The sequence below is a fragment of the Geotrypetes seraphini genome, chromosome 10 (genome assembly GCF_902459505.1).
Source record: "Geotrypetes seraphini chromosome 10, aGeoSer1.1, whole genome shotgun sequence".
In the NCBI taxonomy this organism is placed as follows: Eukaryota; Metazoa; Chordata; class Amphibia; order Gymnophiona; family Dermophiidae; genus Geotrypetes; species Geotrypetes seraphini.
Window position 1 is genome coordinate 78,311,124 of NC_047093.1, and position 18,290 is coordinate 78,329,413.

Sequence of the window (18,290 nt, forward strand, 5' to 3'; positions counted from 1 at the left end):
GCACAAAAAAACTCAGCTCAGTGAAAATGCATGACATCATATTATCATGACCTAATAGTAATAATGTTTTTTGAAGGAAAAGGATCTCAGACATCGGCTATTGTGTCTTAGTAAAAGACCCCTATAGTGTAATAGACATAATTGATAGATATATTTTTTCAGCCAAAGGCTTTAAGATTATTCGTTTTATAAAAGATATTGAAAATAATTTAAAACAATTTAAACACAAAAGAAGGTTTTTCAGGATCAATAAAAGCTACCACCATCCAGTGATAACCAACAGACTCTCAAGTTGTCTGTGGTTTGGATGTCTGAGAACTTTTCAGCACCCTCTCGTACAATCCAACTCCACCTTTCACTAAGCCGCAGTAAAGGTTTCTACCGCAGCCCGGAGCACTAAATGCTCCAATGCTGCTTCGATGCTCATAGAATTCCTACGAGCTTCAGAGCAGCGCTGGAGCATTTAAGGGCAAATTCTATAAGAAGCGGCCAAAAGTTAGGCGCCGAATTAGATACCGTTCAGCGCAATTCAAGTAAAATTGGGTGCTGTTTAGTGAATCACGCTGAGCGGCACCTATTTTGGTAGTGACCAAAAAATAGGCCAGCTCTAAGCTCAACTAAAAGTTAGGAGCAGTGATTCTGTAAAAAGGCGCCTAACACAAGGCCACGCTCATGCCTAACATGCAAAGCGCCTATTTTTTTGAAGGCCACCTAAATTTTTAGAGGCGCCTTGTTACAGAATCGCTCTTTCTTGATAGCCGCCTATTTTTCAATTAGTGCTGATTAAAAAGCTTAATTGAGCTTGTTATTCAATTTAGATAGGCGCCTATCTAGATGGGCGCCTCCAAAATAGGTGCCTAACATTAGGCGCCGGTTACAGAATTTGGGCCTTAGTGCTCCGAGCTACAGTAGAAACCTCTACCACAGCTTAGTATAAAAAAAAGGGGGGGGGGAGAGGGGTAAGGAAGTACACTTCTCCCTCATCATTCACGGGGGATACGGGCAGAGCCGGACCACGAATGGCGAAAAAACGCAATTATCTGGCTCTGACCCACCCCCGCCTCCCTGCCGCCTTCCCGGCCTAACCTGGTGGTCTAGAGGGCTTTCGGGGCAGGAGCGATCTTCCTACGCTCCTGCCCCGTGCAGATCGCCATGAGGAAATGGCTGTAGGGAGTTCCCGATGTAGTCTCGAGAGACTACGGGAACTCACAGCAGCCATTTCCTCATGGCGATCTGCACGGGGCAGGAGCGTAGGAAGATCGCTCCTGCCCCGAAAGCCCTCTAGACCACAGGTAAGGCCGGGAAGGCGGCAGGGAGGAAAAAAATATGGGTTATTTTAAAATTAAGACTGCTTATTTTATTTTCCCCCTCCCCAGAAAAAAATTGCGATTATATGAAACCGCAAATGGAGAAACCGCGAATGGGGAGGGGGAAGTGTAATATCAAAATGTAAAATGTTCATAAAGCATCTATCACTTTTTTTTTTCACAAGCCTTCATTTTTCATATTATGTTCTGATAGTACAGACAAGTCACTTAACCTGAATGCCTGTGTACTCCAATGCCCTAGGTACAAATTCCTAATGTACTACAGTACTACTAAAACATGGTGGGAGCTAAACCCAATATCCATTCCCTCTATTGTACCTGAAAGTAAAATGTCTTGTGCTGCCAATGAAAAGATGTGAGCTAAATCTAAAACTCTGTTAATGATAGAAAAGAAGTGCCATGTTATTGTCTGCTTCACGGTATTTGCAAAAAAATGCAAAACAAATCATAATTCACTATAAGGCTAAAATGATAGAGAAATTAAGTTCACGTTCATGTGTCTGCATGAATCTTATACAGGGTCCCTATTTTGCAGACAAAACTTTTTTGGGGAAAAAAAACCTCTTCACTATAACGAGCAATGTGTCAAAGACCTTACTGAAATCCAGCCAACCCACAATTACTTCATCCTCCTTCCACTTCTTTTGATCTCCTTTGGTCACCTTACCCCAAAATTTAATTAAGTTTATTTGGCAAGATAGGTCTTTTCATGAAGTCATGTTGCCTAGGAACCTGAAGCCACTAGATTCAAGATTTCACATTCTTCTTTCCTTTGGAAGGGTTTCCATTACTTCGCCCTCGCTTCCTTCCATTATGGATTAGATGTACATCTGCTCTTCCACTGTTTTCTGGAACTTCTCCTGTTCCTCGTGATAAGTGAAATCTAGTTTTGAGGACTGCAGTCAGTACCCTAGAGCTCCTTCTCTCTGTCCTTGGATTAATACCACCCCATTTCCTTGGTTATTTTAAATGTGCCAAGTCCTTGAATATTACCTGTTCAGTAGGGTTATTTCTGTTAATATCTATGTTTATTTAAACTTTAGATACCACCTTCACTAAAAGACAGGTCAAAACGGTGTACATAAAAACAAAGGGAGGGGAGGTAAAATTGAGAAAGGAACTCCATTTGAAATAGGACAGTCATCAATCATCAAGAGCCTACATTCATACTCATAATCAAAATAAAAAAGTTAAAAACTGTCAGAAAAAGACTCACAATCCCTGAGAGACTGAAGATACTAGAGTCTCCAAAAGCCAAACAGAAAAGATGAGTTTTCCGTTGAGCTTTAAACTTCTTAATGGATCCCTCCTTACGAAGGGATACTGCAAGGGTGTTCCAAAGTAATAGTGAAATGTAAAAGAATGCTGAAAGCCGAGTGGATTCTAAATAAGCCTTTGAGGATGGAAGAATGAATAGATGCTGTTCGTAAACTGATCAACTAGGATAACATAAGGACTCCATAGAGATAAGATTTGCAAGCTAGGAAGGGGATTGTTCAAAAATGGAACTGTATGAGGGGGTGATGAAAAGTTCTCAGCCCAACCAACCAACTTCCTAAATTCTGAGCATTATTTTGCCATTGTAGCTGAAAAGAGTGTTATCTTATTTCATTAAGTACCAATTTCAGAAACAAAATTCTATGCTTTAACATTGTTTCAGATCATTGATTGAACCATACCCACATCATTCTCTTCTTGGTTGGGCTGAGGCCTTTTCAGCACCCCCTCATAAGCAGTTTGCCCAGGGCAATAACTGTTTATTCATTTTGGGTTTTTTCATAGATTTTCAGACATTGAGGCCTAGATTCTCAAAAAAAACACATTAAAAAAATGTTCTGAAAGCAATTTTTAAAAAGTGAGTCATTCTCCAAAAAAATCTCATGCAAATGAGGTTGGCAGAGAGTAACGAAACCTCACTAAATTTGCATGTGCCCATCACTGGTAATAGCAATGGGCACATGCGCAGAATAAATGCAGAAAGAAAAAGCCAAAAACATAAACAGTGGAAGAGATGTCCAATCTCATCCTTTGCCAACCAACATCCCACCCCCACTGCAGTGGAATGGGAGAGATGCCCACTATCTCCCTCCGCCAAGCAAACAACCCCCCAGCAGCAGGAGAGATGCCCATTCTCTCCCGGTGCATCCAGGGAGGGGCTTGAAGCTATGATTGACCCAGGTTGTTTAAGGCTCCTCCTATGGGAAGGCTCATTTTGAAGAGGCGGGCCAGCTGGCTGGAGGGTGTTGGCATCCCTCTGATTAGCCAACTAATTCAAGGTAAGGGGAGGGGGTGTTGTGTGGCAGCAGGAGAGAATGGGCATCTCTCTCGCTGCTGGGGGGGGTGGTCACTTGGCGGCAGGAGAGAGTGGGCATCTCTCCCACTGCCAGGGCTTTAAACAGTGCTGTCACTGTACTGGCAGCCCTGGACCAGTCACTGATTTTTGTCACCAAAAGCCGACGCCACTCTTAGAAAATGGTTCAGTGATTTTAAAGAATCCACCGGAGTGCTCATTTTAATGTTGAAGAGCCCATTTGCATGGAAGTGTCGGAGACTGCTAGAAAGCTCGCTAAAGACAGAGATAAGCCGTTTTGATAATCCACCGCTAAAATGCGTGCAGACTAAACCATTGGAAACCAGTTTAATGACCGTGTTAAAGTTTTGAGAATCTGGCCATTAGTTTATTACAGACATTTCTTTTGATCAAAAAATGTTAATGTATTAAGTCAATTTAACATGTCCTTACAAACTCATAGAAAACACAATGGTAAACCTGTTATACCCTAATGAACGCACATCCCTACTGTTCAGTAAATAGCAACATGTTCAATTCAGAGTCGCTTATATTTTTGATCTATCACACTCTGTTTCTAGTAGAACTAGCCAACAAAAACATAAAATATGAGTAACTAAAGCAAACTGCGTTCCCTTTTAATTCTTATTCATTTTCATTGGGCCCTTCTCTTTTCAATTATGCTTTTGAAGATACATAAGGCTTATTCTATTCACCTTCTTCCCTGATTGTTCCATAAAAGCCTTAGCAATCTTCTAATGTTTCTCCTCCTCCATCTGTCTGCCTGTATTTTGTAACTCACTTTGGCGAACCATTGTGGTCTTGTCATTATCTTCCTCACATCAATTTGCTGCTTTCATTGCTGATCTGGGGTTCCTTTGTATGATTTAAATCTTATGCACCAAAACTCTTCTGTAACATAATAATTTGCTTTCTTGATGCAGGACCCTTGTTTTACTATTATGGAGTCTTGGTCCAGAGATCATACAGAAATAATGAAATCTATTTTATGTGCCATTTTCAAAGTGAAATAAAATAAAAAGAAATTGTGTGTGTGTGTGTGTGTGTGGCAAATACAGGATGTCCGGGATGGTACTTGGAGAGACCCCCCAGGAAAGAGACTTGGGAGTACTGGTCGACAAGTCAATGAAGCTGTCCGCTTAATGCGGCGGCAGCGAAAGGGGCGAACAGAATGCTGGGAATGATTAAGAAGGGGATCACAAACAGATTGGAGAAGGTTATCGTGCCGCTGTACCGGGCCATGGTACACCCTCACCTGGAATACTGCGTCCAGCACTGGTCACCGTACATGAAGAAGGACACAGTACTACTTGAAAGGGTCCAGAGAAGAGCGACTAAAATGGTTAAGGGGCTGGAGGAGTTGCCGTACAGTGAGAGATTAGAGAAACTGGGCCTCTTCTCCCTTGAAAAGAGGAGACTGAGAGGGGACATGATCGAAACATTCAAGATAATGAAGGGAATAGACTTCATAGATAAAAACAGGATGTTCACTCGCTCCAAGGTAAGGAGAACGAGAGGGCACTCTCTAAAGTTAAAAGGGGATAGATTCCCTACAAACATAAGGAGTGATGGAAAACTGGAACACTCTTCCAGAGGCTATTATAGGGGAAAACACCCTCCAGGGATTCAAGATAAAGTTCCTGCTGAACCAGAACATACGCAGATAAAGCTAGTCTCAGTTAGGACACTGGTCTTTGACCAAAGGGCCGCCTCGTGAGCGGCCTGCTGGGCATGATGGACCACTGTTCTGACCCAGCAGCGGCAATTCTTATGTTCTTATGTTAAATACGCACTAAAATGAGTTAAAAATGAAAAGAAACCAACATTTTAAAAAACCTGCATACCAAATGGTCACTGGATCCTAGTACTGTTTCACTAAAACAAGCCATATTTAAGTTGTCTTACCTCTCTAATTTTGTTTGTTCCCGAAAGTAGAATTAGAAGGAATTTGCATTTACTCCCATACTTTTTTCTCAGGAAAAAATATGTGCACGGTATTGGAAAATATGAGGGTCCTTTTGTCCCTAGTGTAGTTTATGGTGAAAGTACAAGTGTATGGAGTGAAGAGTGCATAACTATATCTCATAACTGAGGGCAGATATAAACCAGTTCCCCTGAAAGATTATTAATGTGTTGTATTAATCTGTACCACTTCATTGGCCTCCGATAAAGGCCATGATTTACTGTTAAATGAGCAGAATGCAAAGCAAATTGACAGTGCCAAAGCTCTATTTTGCCATGTGCTAACCTCTGATCAGTGTCATTTCCAGACATTAAATAAATGCCTTACCTGCAAAGCCAAGTGCACAATAACAATGGAATCCACTGACCAAATCCTCACAGCTACCTCCATTTTGGCATGGTTGGGATGCACATTCATCAATATTTGCTGAGCAGTTTTCCCCTGAGAATGATAAAATACAGCCATTTTTCTTCATTCTAGTCTCAAACCGTCAGGGGTCTCAAAGTCCCTCCATGAGGGCCGCAATCCAGTCGGGTTTTCAGGATTTCCCCAAAGAATATGCATGAGATCTATGTGCATGCACTGCTTTCAATGCATATTCATTGGGGAAATCATGAAAACCCGACCGGATTACGGCCCTCAAGGAGGGACTTTGAGATCCCTGGTCTAACTCCATTCCTAATTATGCTAAACTATGAAAGGACTATTACTGGCATTAGAAATTCGATGGCAAACTGAATCCACCAATGGTCTCATGAAACTGCCATACCGTCAACAGCAGCCTCAACACTTGTGTTCTTTCTGCCAAGACTGATACGTAGATGCCAGGAAAATGCAAGTTCTATGCCGGCATCGTACATGCCAGTGGTCTATTTTCTATTCAGCATCATTCCACATAACCTCCCTCGAGCCAAGCATCAAGTCTCTAAAAGAATGCCGACTGGCTTTTCTCACCTGTGAATCCAGGTTGGCATCGACAGAGGTAGCCTGCAGCCTCCATATAGCTGAACTCCTTGCTGAATTCCGGCAGAACCCTGTAGTAAGTTTGATTGGATCTTTCTAAACACTCTGCTCCATTCTGACAGGGCCCCTCTCTACATTCATTGTCATCGATTTCACACTGCTCACCTGTATAACCTGTAGGAAGACCAGTACCATTTAGAGTTGCATTGTATCGTTATATGAAATGGAACATATTTACATAAAAAGGAGTCTTTCTCAGCTTATGTTGTCATATGGAGCTAATCTGACAGCGCAGTCAGTTTGATATTACTGTGACCTCACCTGGCCAGCAGACACAGGTGTAGTTCTTGACTCCTTCTAGACAGGTGGCATTGTTCAGACATGGTCCAGAGGCACACTCCAGGATGTCTACCTCACAGTTCTTGCCTGTAAAACCTGTGTCGCTGCAGTCACACTGATACCTGAAATAAGCCAACAATGCCCTTATTAGTGGTTTCAGTTGACAAATAGCAATTTCAAGATCTCAGCTTATCTTCATTCGGACTATTATAAACAGGCTTTGAGAAAACTTGGCAACTCTTACAGCAGCCCCGTGCTTTTCAATCCAATGCTCAGAGCTTAGCCAGTCAGTCAGGTGCCCTAGCATATCAACAATGAATATTCATGAGTTAAATTTGCATACTAAAGAGACAGTGTATACAGATCTCTCTCATGCATAATTATTACAGATATCCTGAAAACCTGACTTGCTGGGTGTGTCCTGAAGACTGGGATGAGAAGCACTAGTGTAGCCGATGCGTCTTAATTAATTACTTGGCAGAACACAACATTTCAAAAACTTAGGAGCCTGGTATCGAGGCTTAAAATCCATTACGGTATAAAAGCTGGTAACTTCTACTTGGTGATTGCTGCTGCTGCTCTTTCAGGTTCTGAGATTTCCCTAAGGAGACTTTTCCTAATGTGGGCTTGGTGCACTGAAAAGGCCTAGTGAAGGACGCAGCTATGTCTTGAACGCTATGTATTTGGGGGAACTATTTTGCGAGGAGCGCGGCATGGATGGGAAATTAGCATGGAAGCACCAGCTAGAGTGTTTACATTAGCGTGCGCTAACTGGTTAATCCAGGAGCATTTACTGTCCCCTAAATGGGAAGTATTCCTTTTAATATTTTTGCCAATCTTGCATGCTAATGGAAAAATTCACACGGGACCAGCAAAAACTGAAAAGGCCCATTTTATAGCTGTGGTAAAAATGGGCTCAGCACGTGGGAATGTCCTGTGTTAGGACGTGCCATGCCTTTTTTGTTGCTACAGCTTAGTAAAAGGGCATCTTAATATTTTAAACAGTGAAACCCTGCTTAGTAGGTGTTTGAAGCCCAACATTAGGACTTGTGATATCCAGGTCAAGACATTCCCAGCTCACTGCGTATTTTACAAAGGACTCTGCTGGATGCAGTCTTTTGTAAAATATGTGAAACAGAAAGATAGTGGGAATTAACTCCTGTATTTATTGGTGTGTATATCCTTCAGCAAAAGCCACATTACAAAGATATGATGTTGGGGGAAAAAAAAAAAAAATCAGCATCACAAAGGACTCATTCACACATACACACCAATCATCCAGTAGAAATATGTATGTGCTGGAAAATACATGTGCAAGTTCAAAACTAGAAAAGAAACCAATTAAACAGAAGAGTGCCTCCTCAGATACAAGTAGAGAATGGCACGGGGACAAATTTTTCCCCATCCCTGCAGGAGCTCAATTTCCCCGCCCTGTCCCCTGCGAGTTTTGTCGCCGTCCCTGTCCCATTCCTGTAAGCTCTGCCTTAACCACACACGCTTCGAACACTTAGGATTTTACAGGGTTTGAGGCTTGTGCAGATGAGGACAGAGCTTAGGCATTGGTGGAATGAGGCATTATGACATCACAATCTGAGCTCTAGAATGTTGCTACTTAGGATTTTACAGTGTTTGAGGCTTGTGCAGATGAGGACAGAGCTTAGGCATTGGTGGAATGAAGCATTATGACATCACAATCTGAGCTCTAGAATGTTGCTACTTAGGATTTTAAAGTGTTTGCGGCTTGTGCAGATGAGGACAGAGCTTGCAGGAATGGGGCAGGGCCAGGACAAGAATTCTTCAGGATGGGATGGGAAAATGAGTTCCTGTGAGGACAGGGAAAAATTTGTCCCTGTGTCATTCTCTAGATACAAGTACAATTGCCTCTTTAATCATTGGTGGGTCCCAGGTCCATATGCGCAGATAGTTGACCCACTTACCATAGAGTAAGTGTAATAGACAGGGAAATCATAAAATGGAATGGAGGATTATATTTTGGGCTGTCCAAACTACACAGCAAATACTCCCTCAAATCTGTGGATCTCAACAGCTTCTATATCTGTAAATAGCATCATCACAAAATTGGCACGTATACATATAGAAAAGAAGAAGCAAATGTCTTGTAGCCAATGTAAAGTTTAATAAAATCAAGTCTTTTTTCAATGTAAAGTTTATTTAGATCAAGTCTCAACACGGAGTCGTGTTTCAGCACACACCCGCCTGTATCAGGAGTCACAAATTCTTATATCATGTAAAAATTAAAAGATCCCAATAAAAACAGGAAAACCAATTTGAAAATCCCTCACTGTGCTTCAGATTCCAGGAAGCTTCTTTGCGCTTCTTTGTGAAGCACAGTGAGAGATTTTATTGAACTTTACATTGGCTGGAAGACATTTTGTCAGACCCCTTACTCCTTTGTTTCTGTGTTGGTTTTGCATGGGGACAATCTTTTTTTACCCTGCTGGGGATTTTTTTTTGCTCTCACTTATACATGTAGCACATTACACATGCAAACATGCTATTTACACATGTAGAAAATGCACAGGCTTTCTATAATGACCTCCATAACATTTAGGAAATTTAACAATGAGTACTCTATGACCTGCAATGCAAATAAAGTGAAAAGGTAGGTAGCCTGATATGAAGAAATCAATCTGTGTGAGTGAGAGAGGTAACACCTTACCTATTGATGTGATCCTTGCACTGTCCTCCATTTTTACATGGCTGGCTTTCACATTCATCTATATTCACCTCGCAGTGTGTTCCCTCGTAACCTGGAGGGCAGGTACAGCTGTACAAACCCACGTGGTCATTGCATGTGCCAGCATTGTGGCACGGATCTGATTCACATTCATCTATTTCAGTTTCACAGTTCAAACCTTAATGAGGAAAAACACACCATTATTAAATGCTAGCAGAGGGACTAGTTTATTAGCAGGAAAAGTGGGCATTTTGGATTTAGCTCATAGAAAGTTACATTCAGGTAAAGTAGGGGGTTTTTTTCCCCCTGTTCCCTCAGGGCTCACAAAGTTTGTCCATTGAGATAAGAAGGAGCTGAAGTAGGATTTGAACCCTGGATTCCCTAACCATTCGTCTGCTCTTCTATTTCACTCAGTGAGTTCTATAATCGATAAGGGGTAGTTTACAAAGCTTTTTCCCACTTATAAAGCATATTGCACACAAATAAAAGGGTTTACTGTGTGACCCCACAGCCATGGTAAAGTAGTATGGAAAGTCATGTGGATATTCCTGGGGGTGTAATTGTCATGTATACAGTTATTAAATACACTGCTGCTGCTTGAGGAATTTCTCCCCTTAATGTGTATTAAATACTACAAGTCCTGTTAATTAATCAAATCCATATCCTGATTCTCAGTGGGGCCTAGTTACAAACTAGAGGCCTAATTTTGTAACACGTGAGCAGTTCAAGAAGAGCAACATATGCAGCTCTGCAGGTGTCAATATATGTATGCATTCATGCATTTTATAAAATATGTGTGTACTTTGCAACTCCGGCTCTAAGAAAGCCTACATGCTGTTTCATCACCCTGTGTATTTCTACATACAGAAATTGCCAGGCAGCAAAATAATAAAATCTTTATAGAGTTGTGCTCTGTCCCCCTGATTCTATATACTGCTCCAAAATTCATGTATGCAAATATGTGTGTATTGCAGATTTGTGAGTGCAACTCAATTAGTTAATGGAGAAAGTGGTGAAAGCAGTAGCTTAGCAGAGTTTAAAAAAGGTTTAGGTAACTTCCTAAAAGAGAAATCCATAAGCCACTATGAAGATGGACGAGGGGAAATCCACTGCTTATTCCTAGGATAAGCAGCATAAAATATGTTTTACTTAGGGTCTTGCTAGGTACTTGTGACCCGAGTTGACCACTGTTGGAAACAGGACTTCGGGCTTGATGGACCTGCAGTCTGTCCCAGTATGGCAGCTCTTATGTTTTTAATGTCTTTAACAAACTAATCAGGACCGATAATTGCCAGTTAACAAGCAATTATAGGTATTGGCACTAATTAGAATTTACATTCACAACTTTCTAAACAGATTCTATAAAGTGGGGTGTGTACATTCTACTGCGTGGATCTGAAAAGGGGGTGCAGCCAGGGGTGGGGGCAGGGCATGAGTGTCCCTAAAAGCTAGTTGCACTGTTGCAGAATATGCCTGTTCTACGCACAATTTAAGTGCAGACATTTAAACCTGGTTTTCATTAACATAAATACTTGCGTCTAAATGTTAGTCATGCAGATGGGCATTGCATATGCTACTATAAACCACACCTAAATCTGGAAGCATTTAAAAAAATAATGCTATGTGCCAATTTTTTCCTAAGTACTTAGCTAACTTGAATAGATGTGTAATACATTACATTGGTGTCTTTTATTCTGCCAATACGTTACGGTTCTAGACGGATTACAAAAAGAGGCATTCTAGTCATATCCAGTAAGATTACAAGATGGTTATTTGGTTGGCATTTATTAGGTGCTGGGAACAGAAGGAGGTAATCGGTTATATTATGGGTCTGGCTTGATAAATTTTCTGAAGAGCATGTTTTTTATTTCTCTTCTGAAGGTTTTGTAGTTTGGCGTTGAGATCAGTGAGTTGGAGAGGTGGCTGTCTAGTTTTGCTGCTTGCGTGGCTAGTAGCCCGTCGTGCATTTTCTTGCGCTTTATGCCTTTAATTGGGGGGGGGGGGGGAGCAAAGGGCAACTATGTTCTCCTTGGTCTGGATGAGTTGGTTCGAGTTAGGCGGTTGTTCAGGTAGGCTGGTCCATCGCCATTTAGGGCTTTGAAAAGCATGCAGTAGAACCTGATTCACATCAATAAAGCTCAGTAAGTGATCCCTTAAGTTTGACCTGGCACATTGGTTAGAACCATCATCAGTGGGAGAAAAGGCTTTTGAAGCCTGGTTTCTCTTGTTCTCAGATTGCTCTTTTAACCACTAGGGTACTCCTCCACCCCCAGCAACATTGCCTTAAAGTCGCCACTGCACATGTAAGGTAAGCGGGACTGTGTCTGATTTCAAGAAAGCCTGGGATAGGCACATTGGATCTCTTAGAGAGAGGAAGAGATAATGGTTACTGCAGATGGGCAGACTGGATGGGCCATTTGGCCTTTATCTTCCCTCATTTTTCTATGCATTCTACTGGGCAGAGCTTTCAAAATCTCATGCATTCTCATTAACGGTATGACCCCCAAGTTAAAAACAAAGGTATAAATTGGTAAGGAAAGATAGAAGTAGAATACTGTTCCCATGATTCCTTTAATATTTAATAATAAAGATATTATCCTGACAGACGCTATCACCGACAACCAATGAGACATTCTTCTGATCACAAACATGGTTAAAATACAAGGCGCAACATTAAGCATACTATGCCCCCCCCCCCTCTTCCCAGCTACCAAGTGCTAGTGTCCTCCCACCCTGATGATAAAGGTGGAGGGGTGGCTGCCAACATTAAATCAAGGTTAAACTCCCACCTCATCAACTCTATAGTTCTTCAAGCACTAGAATGCCTTATCTTTTCAGTAGGCCACAACAAAATTCATCTTCATTCTAATCTACCACGCCCCCCATTTACCAATGAGCACCCTCGAAGACCTATTGGCTATCATTGGTAAACTAGCAATATCCCACAAGCAGATAGTCTCAGAAGACTTCCTTTCATGACCACCCTGCAGTCACCGGTGCACTGCAAGACTTCACAAGAACACTAATCAACCTAGGCTTCTCTCAGATGATAATCTCTCCAACTCACTCGGGAAACATATTAGATTTGATAGTCACCCTAGATATTCCCCTCACTTTAATATTTGACCTCTATTGCCCTTAAGACTAAACTTGTGAAGTCAGCTTTAACCTGCAGTCTCATGAGCAACCACAGTTCATGTGATCTGACAGAAACTGTACATGATCCATTCCCCTTGAGGATGACGATTTCCTCAAGAAGTGCTCTTGGCTTTTCTGGCTCGCTCTCTCTTTTGCCAGATGGACAGAACAAACAAGAGGGTTTTTCCCTTCATTTGATCATAATTCTGGAATGCACTTCCATAGGAGATTCATCAATATAGTGACCATATGGTCGTTACATATACACATGAGGATTTTTCAGGACATGTTCACTTGAACCTGAGAATTTGACTATTGAGCTTTGGAACCTCTTAGGAGAAGTTTAACTGACAAAGAAGGTGCACTGAGGGGAGCACTCAGAAATGTAAATGGGAGTTCAATTAAAAACTGAAATTAATAAAGAATGCACTGCTGCGTTTGCAACAACACTGAGAGATCTTTTCACTTCAAGACAAAAAAAAATATTTCCTTTACTCTTTTACACCAAGCATAGCATCCTAGTACTTATTTGCCAAGTGGAAGCATGAAACAAAGCTAGTCAAAACTGTGAATTTATAGCATAAATTCACAGGTAGGATGCAGCTTTTTTTTAGTGACACAGGCAACTTGTGAAAATGGATTTATCTGCTTTTTTCGCCCTCCCACTGCAGAATTCTCAGCTTAGCATGGTGCCCCGCACAAGCAGAACTCTGCAATTATATGTAAACACTGGGAAGACCGGAAAAAAGATAAAGTGCCAGTCAGTACCAGGGGGTATGTGTGGGAAAGGCTGCTGCAACAGGGCACTTGACAAGATTAACTCACAGGTACAGTGCTGGAGTGAAGAACCAGGCAGCTGCAGCCTTGAGAATAGATTCTCACAAAAAGCTTGTGAGTGGGGCTCTGTGAGAACATCTTATTATGTTAATGAGTGCATCACATCCCCTTTGTTTGGGCATGAGAAGCACAAAGTAAATGTGATTGTTTCTAGTGACTTGAGTTAACCAGGGTAAGAGGATCCAATGGAGCTTGCAATAAAAAAAATATTGAAGTACTGTGATGAGGTAGATCCAGATAACCCCAGAAGGAGACCAGCAATGAGAAGCCATGTGCCAAGAACTGTTGGGTATAAACTCTTCCCATCAGGCAAAACAAAGCAACCTCATTTGCATTTTGGAGTCAAGCTGGAAAAGATCTCACCCTCAGAGAAATAGGAAGCTTCAGACAAGACCTGTAGCATAGAAAGAACAGAAAGGAGAAATTCTTGGTAACCAGTGGGCCCATGGTGACCAAGGTACCAGAATATCTGAACTGACTGGTAGTGACTGGAAGAGCCTGACTGAGCAGTAGTGACCAGAAAAGCCTGAGTGACCAATAGTGACCAGAAGAAACCCAAGTGACCACTCAACAGGCACTCTCAAAGAAAGAAAAATGTAGCCAAGCTGGTAGCAGTTGTAATCTCAGATTTCAACTTGGACTATTCTCCATCTACTTGAATCCCTCCACTAATCTTCACTCTAAAATTTAATCTGAGATAGTGGCAGTTTATCCTTTCACTAATTAGCCTGCAACATAGGTATGACCCATCTCTACTGACCTCTGACTCTCTCTGCCAGGTCCCATTAGAGAAACTCACAGACCCCTATGAAGATACAACAGAAGTCATTCAAGAGCTAGAAAGGTTTTCACCAAAATGCTTTGCTCCTGCTTAATACATGAATGCATCTAAATTACATCATGAGCATGAAGTAGGAGGAAACAAACAGGCGTGTAACATAGGTAGGAGCATGCCGGAAGACATAGAGGAAATCGTTTAAGGAAGTTAAACAAATTTGTCAAATAAATGGGTTTTCAGTGATCTTCTGTATGACTGATATGACAATGAACTAAGGAGTAAGTCACAGAGTATTTTAAAAGGAAAGCACATCTATAGCCAGCAATGAGTGCAGAATTTCCTTTTTTATTTACAGCCAAAAGGAAATGTTAAGAACATTTCCTAATTTTTTTTTTCTGGCAAATCCTCGTCAACCAAATCTACAATTCAAAACATGAATGAAGTTTTCTCTCATTTCATCCATGGATCCAAATGGGGCAGGTGTGACCACTCGTTACTCCCACCCATCTGGCGCTGTACACAATCACCAGTGGTGCAGGAGTGTCTAAGGAACGCTCCTGCCCCTTTTGGACTCACAGGGTAAGAGATACAAGATGTAAGACATACAAGAGGAGATCCTGAGGGGGGAGCTTTCTCCTAGAGTTTTGAATCCTAGGCTAGGTCTTTAAGAGTATGCTGTTTCACAATAACATACACTAAAATCAAATGAAAGGGAAAACAACTCAAAATGAATTAAAATCTCAACACCATAAAATTGCCAGCACACTTCTTACTGTTATCTAAGAGGGGTCTTCCCAAGTCTGTCTCAGCATTACTACAGCTAGTCTCACTTCTAGGTTATCCGGACAATATAATGTGCTATCGATAATTCTGCGAGTGTTATATGATAGAGAACCTGGATATTTTCAAAACAGGTTGGAGATGTGGAGGGTCATAATCAAAAGAAATGTCTAAGTCTGATTTGATGTAAGGCGCTAGTCGTCCAAAGTCAGCAGTGGCAAAATGTCCATTCTCTAAAAGTACATATAAAATATTTTTTCTTTCAAAAAATGTTTCTCTGTACGTCCAGGCGTTTGATCATCCAGTCCGCCACTAGGTCTATCTTTATACCACATTCGCAACCAAAAATTTGTTCAAGTCCCAAACACCCAGAACAAGACCTTTAGGACGTGGCAAGGGCCAGCATTGTGATGGACTGGCCACCCAGACATGGCGACAGAGCAGAGGAGCACCTTATAGGGCACTGCTGTGACTTCATAAAAAGGGTGCCACATAAACATCTCACCAGAACTCCCTTATAAGTTATGGTGAGCCCCACCAAAAAAAAACCAAAACCCACTATATCCACCTGTCTACAGCTCCAATATCCCTTATAACTGCAGGTGGTACCTATATGGCAGTACAGTAGGGTTTTGTTTTTTTTTGGTGGGCTCATATTTTCCATTAATGTAGTGGTTAGAGTGGCTTATGGGCCTCGGTCCTCCTCTCTATGGTTCACTAGCCCCCCCCCCAGACTACTTAAGCCACCTCTGTGTATCTCTATTAGGCTTTCCTATTGCAGATGCTGATATTCCGGAGGCAGGTATGTACATTTTTATTTTTTTATTGTGGGGGTGCAAAGGGGTCAGTGAACACAGGGGGGGCGGTCTTTACTTTGTCCCTGAAGTGGTTATCTGGTCACTTTTGAAACCTTTTTGGCACTTATACCTGCTTTTACATCGTCTAACTCACAACATATAAGATTCACCTAGGAAGTCTGGTCAAAAATTTGATTATCCCTACAGGATGACTAAGTCTAAGATGGCCCACATCCCGCCCTAACTTCTCCTCCAGAAAAGCCCCTTTCAGCTCTGGGCGCACAGCAGGATTTAGAGGCCTAAAAAGTCCCTGGATACATCCAAAAAGCCATTTTGATTATCAGCACTTGCATCACCTGTCTTTTAGGATGACCAAGTGCTGACTTGGGCGGGTTTTTAGACGTGTTTAAGTTTCAATTATGAGCCCCATATTATTTAAGAAAGGTATTGAGATCTGAAAATGCTATAAAATTGTCTACTGTGAAGGAAAGAAACATAATGCATGCAAGAGTTAGAAATTATATGTTTTCAGTTGCAGGTGTGAACTTGTAGAACAAATTGCCAGGTCAGTTGTGTTGGTGTAAGTCTAGAGATATCTTTAAAAGGTTTTTTGAAAACAGTTATTTGTTGATGTGTTTATGTGAAAGGACTAGGTATGACAGTTACTTATATAGGATCTGTGATATCTTTGGAAATTAGAGGATATAATGTTTAATTGATGGCATTATGAGAATAAGCATGATTTTCTCAGCATGAGGGTAGCAGTAGGTTTTGTTAGATATAAGATGTACTGTCTTTTTAGATAATGTGTAGGTTAACTGTAAACTGCTTAGATTTGTAAGCGGTATATAATTTTTTAAATAAATAAATTATATGTGTGCATATATTAGATCCAATATCTTTATACATATTCATAGATGATATCCTGAAGACTTGATTGGTTGTACAATTACTAGGGCAGGTTTTCCAAGGCCTTGAGGTATGATTCATCACAGACTAATACTTAAAATACCAAATCCTTCCTGCTGCCTTCAAACTATAAGGAGAAAGAACAAGAAAACATGATCCATTTATGTAGATGAAAGTATATTAGTGCATCAGGAGTCCCCAAATACAGTTCTCAAGGATCAAAGATCAATTTGGATTTCAGTATTTCTGCAATGAACATGCATGAGATCTATCTGCATACACTGCCTCCTTTGTATACATATATACATGCATATTCATTTTGGATATCCTGAAAGCCCAACATAATTGTAACCCTTGAGGTCTAAATTTTCCCCTCTCCTTCAGCACTATAGTGCTACACTTATTTTAAAGTGCTTATGTTATTACTGTTTTGCAATACTTGTCCCTAGAGCAGATCACAACTCTTTGCTGTGGAACTACAAGTGAGCTGAGATAGGGTTACGCCTGAAAAACGTGGACATGTCCTCTTTTTAGAGGACTGTCCAGGTGCCCAGAGGGATTTCCAAAACCTGACAGTCTGTCCAGGTTTTGGAAGGCCCCAAGCTCGGGGCCGTGTCTGGAAAGCCTAAAGCTGACTGTGCCCTGTATTGTCTACGATGACACCCAGATCCTTTTCTTGGACGCTGACCCCGAAGGTGGACCCTAGCATCCGGTAACTGTGATTCAGGTTATTCTTCCCAATGTGCATCACTTTGCATCTGTCCGCATTAAAATTCATCTGCCACTTGGACACCCAGTCTTCCAATTTTCTAAAGCATGCCTGCAATTTTTCACAATCTGCATGTGTTTTAACAACTTTGAACAGTTTAGTGTCATCTGCAAATTCGTCATTCCAATTTCCAGATAATTTATAAATAAGTTAAATAGCACTGGTCCCAATATAGATCCCTGTAGCACTCCACTGTTTTCTCTCCTCCATTGAGAAAAAGGACCATTTAGCCCTACCCTCTGTTTTCTATCTGATAAAATTATCTCCCTAAAATTATGTCGTCTCAAAAGGTTCCTTGACAAAACCTTCTCTTTCCAGGCAGCTAAACTAAACTCATGGCTAGCCCAAATTGTACTCGACGCCCCCACCTACCTTGACTTCAGAAAAAAACTCAAAACTCACTTATTCCACGGACAGAACCCTTAACACACCCTCACACTTCTTCATCTCCCATCAATACAGGTGAACCACCCTCCAAACCTATTAACTTCAATGACCGGTATATTCCTGAAAATAAAATATTACCTTCCTATTGTACATTCTTGTATATTCTTGTATATTCCTTGTACATTCTTGTATATTCGTTGTACATTCTTGTATATTCCTATCAACTTCAATGACCTCTACATTCCTAAAATGTTAATTCCAATGATCTTATCGTTTGTAATCTTAATTAATTG

The 18,290-nt window shown here is 41.2% G+C and overlaps 1 protein-coding gene across 2 annotated transcripts in view; it reads right to left on the reverse strand.

Annotated features, from left to right (window-relative positions):
• CRB2 (crumbs cell polarity complex component 2) overlaps positions 1-18,290 on the reverse strand; it is a 151,941-nt gene that overhangs the window by 54,994 nt on the left and 78,657 nt on the right. For both annotated transcript variants that reach the window (XM_033961166.1, XM_033961167.1), the window contains 4 exons: positions 9,585-9,780; positions 6,887-7,026; positions 6,557-6,739; positions 5,930-6,043 (listed from right to left, as the gene is read on the reverse strand). In XM_033961166.1, coding sequence (XP_033817057.1) covers positions 5,930-6,043; positions 6,557-6,739; positions 6,887-7,026; positions 9,585-9,780 — 633 coding nt within the window. The remainder of the gene's footprint in view (positions 1-5,929; positions 6,044-6,556; positions 6,740-6,886; positions 7,027-9,584; positions 9,781-18,290) is intronic.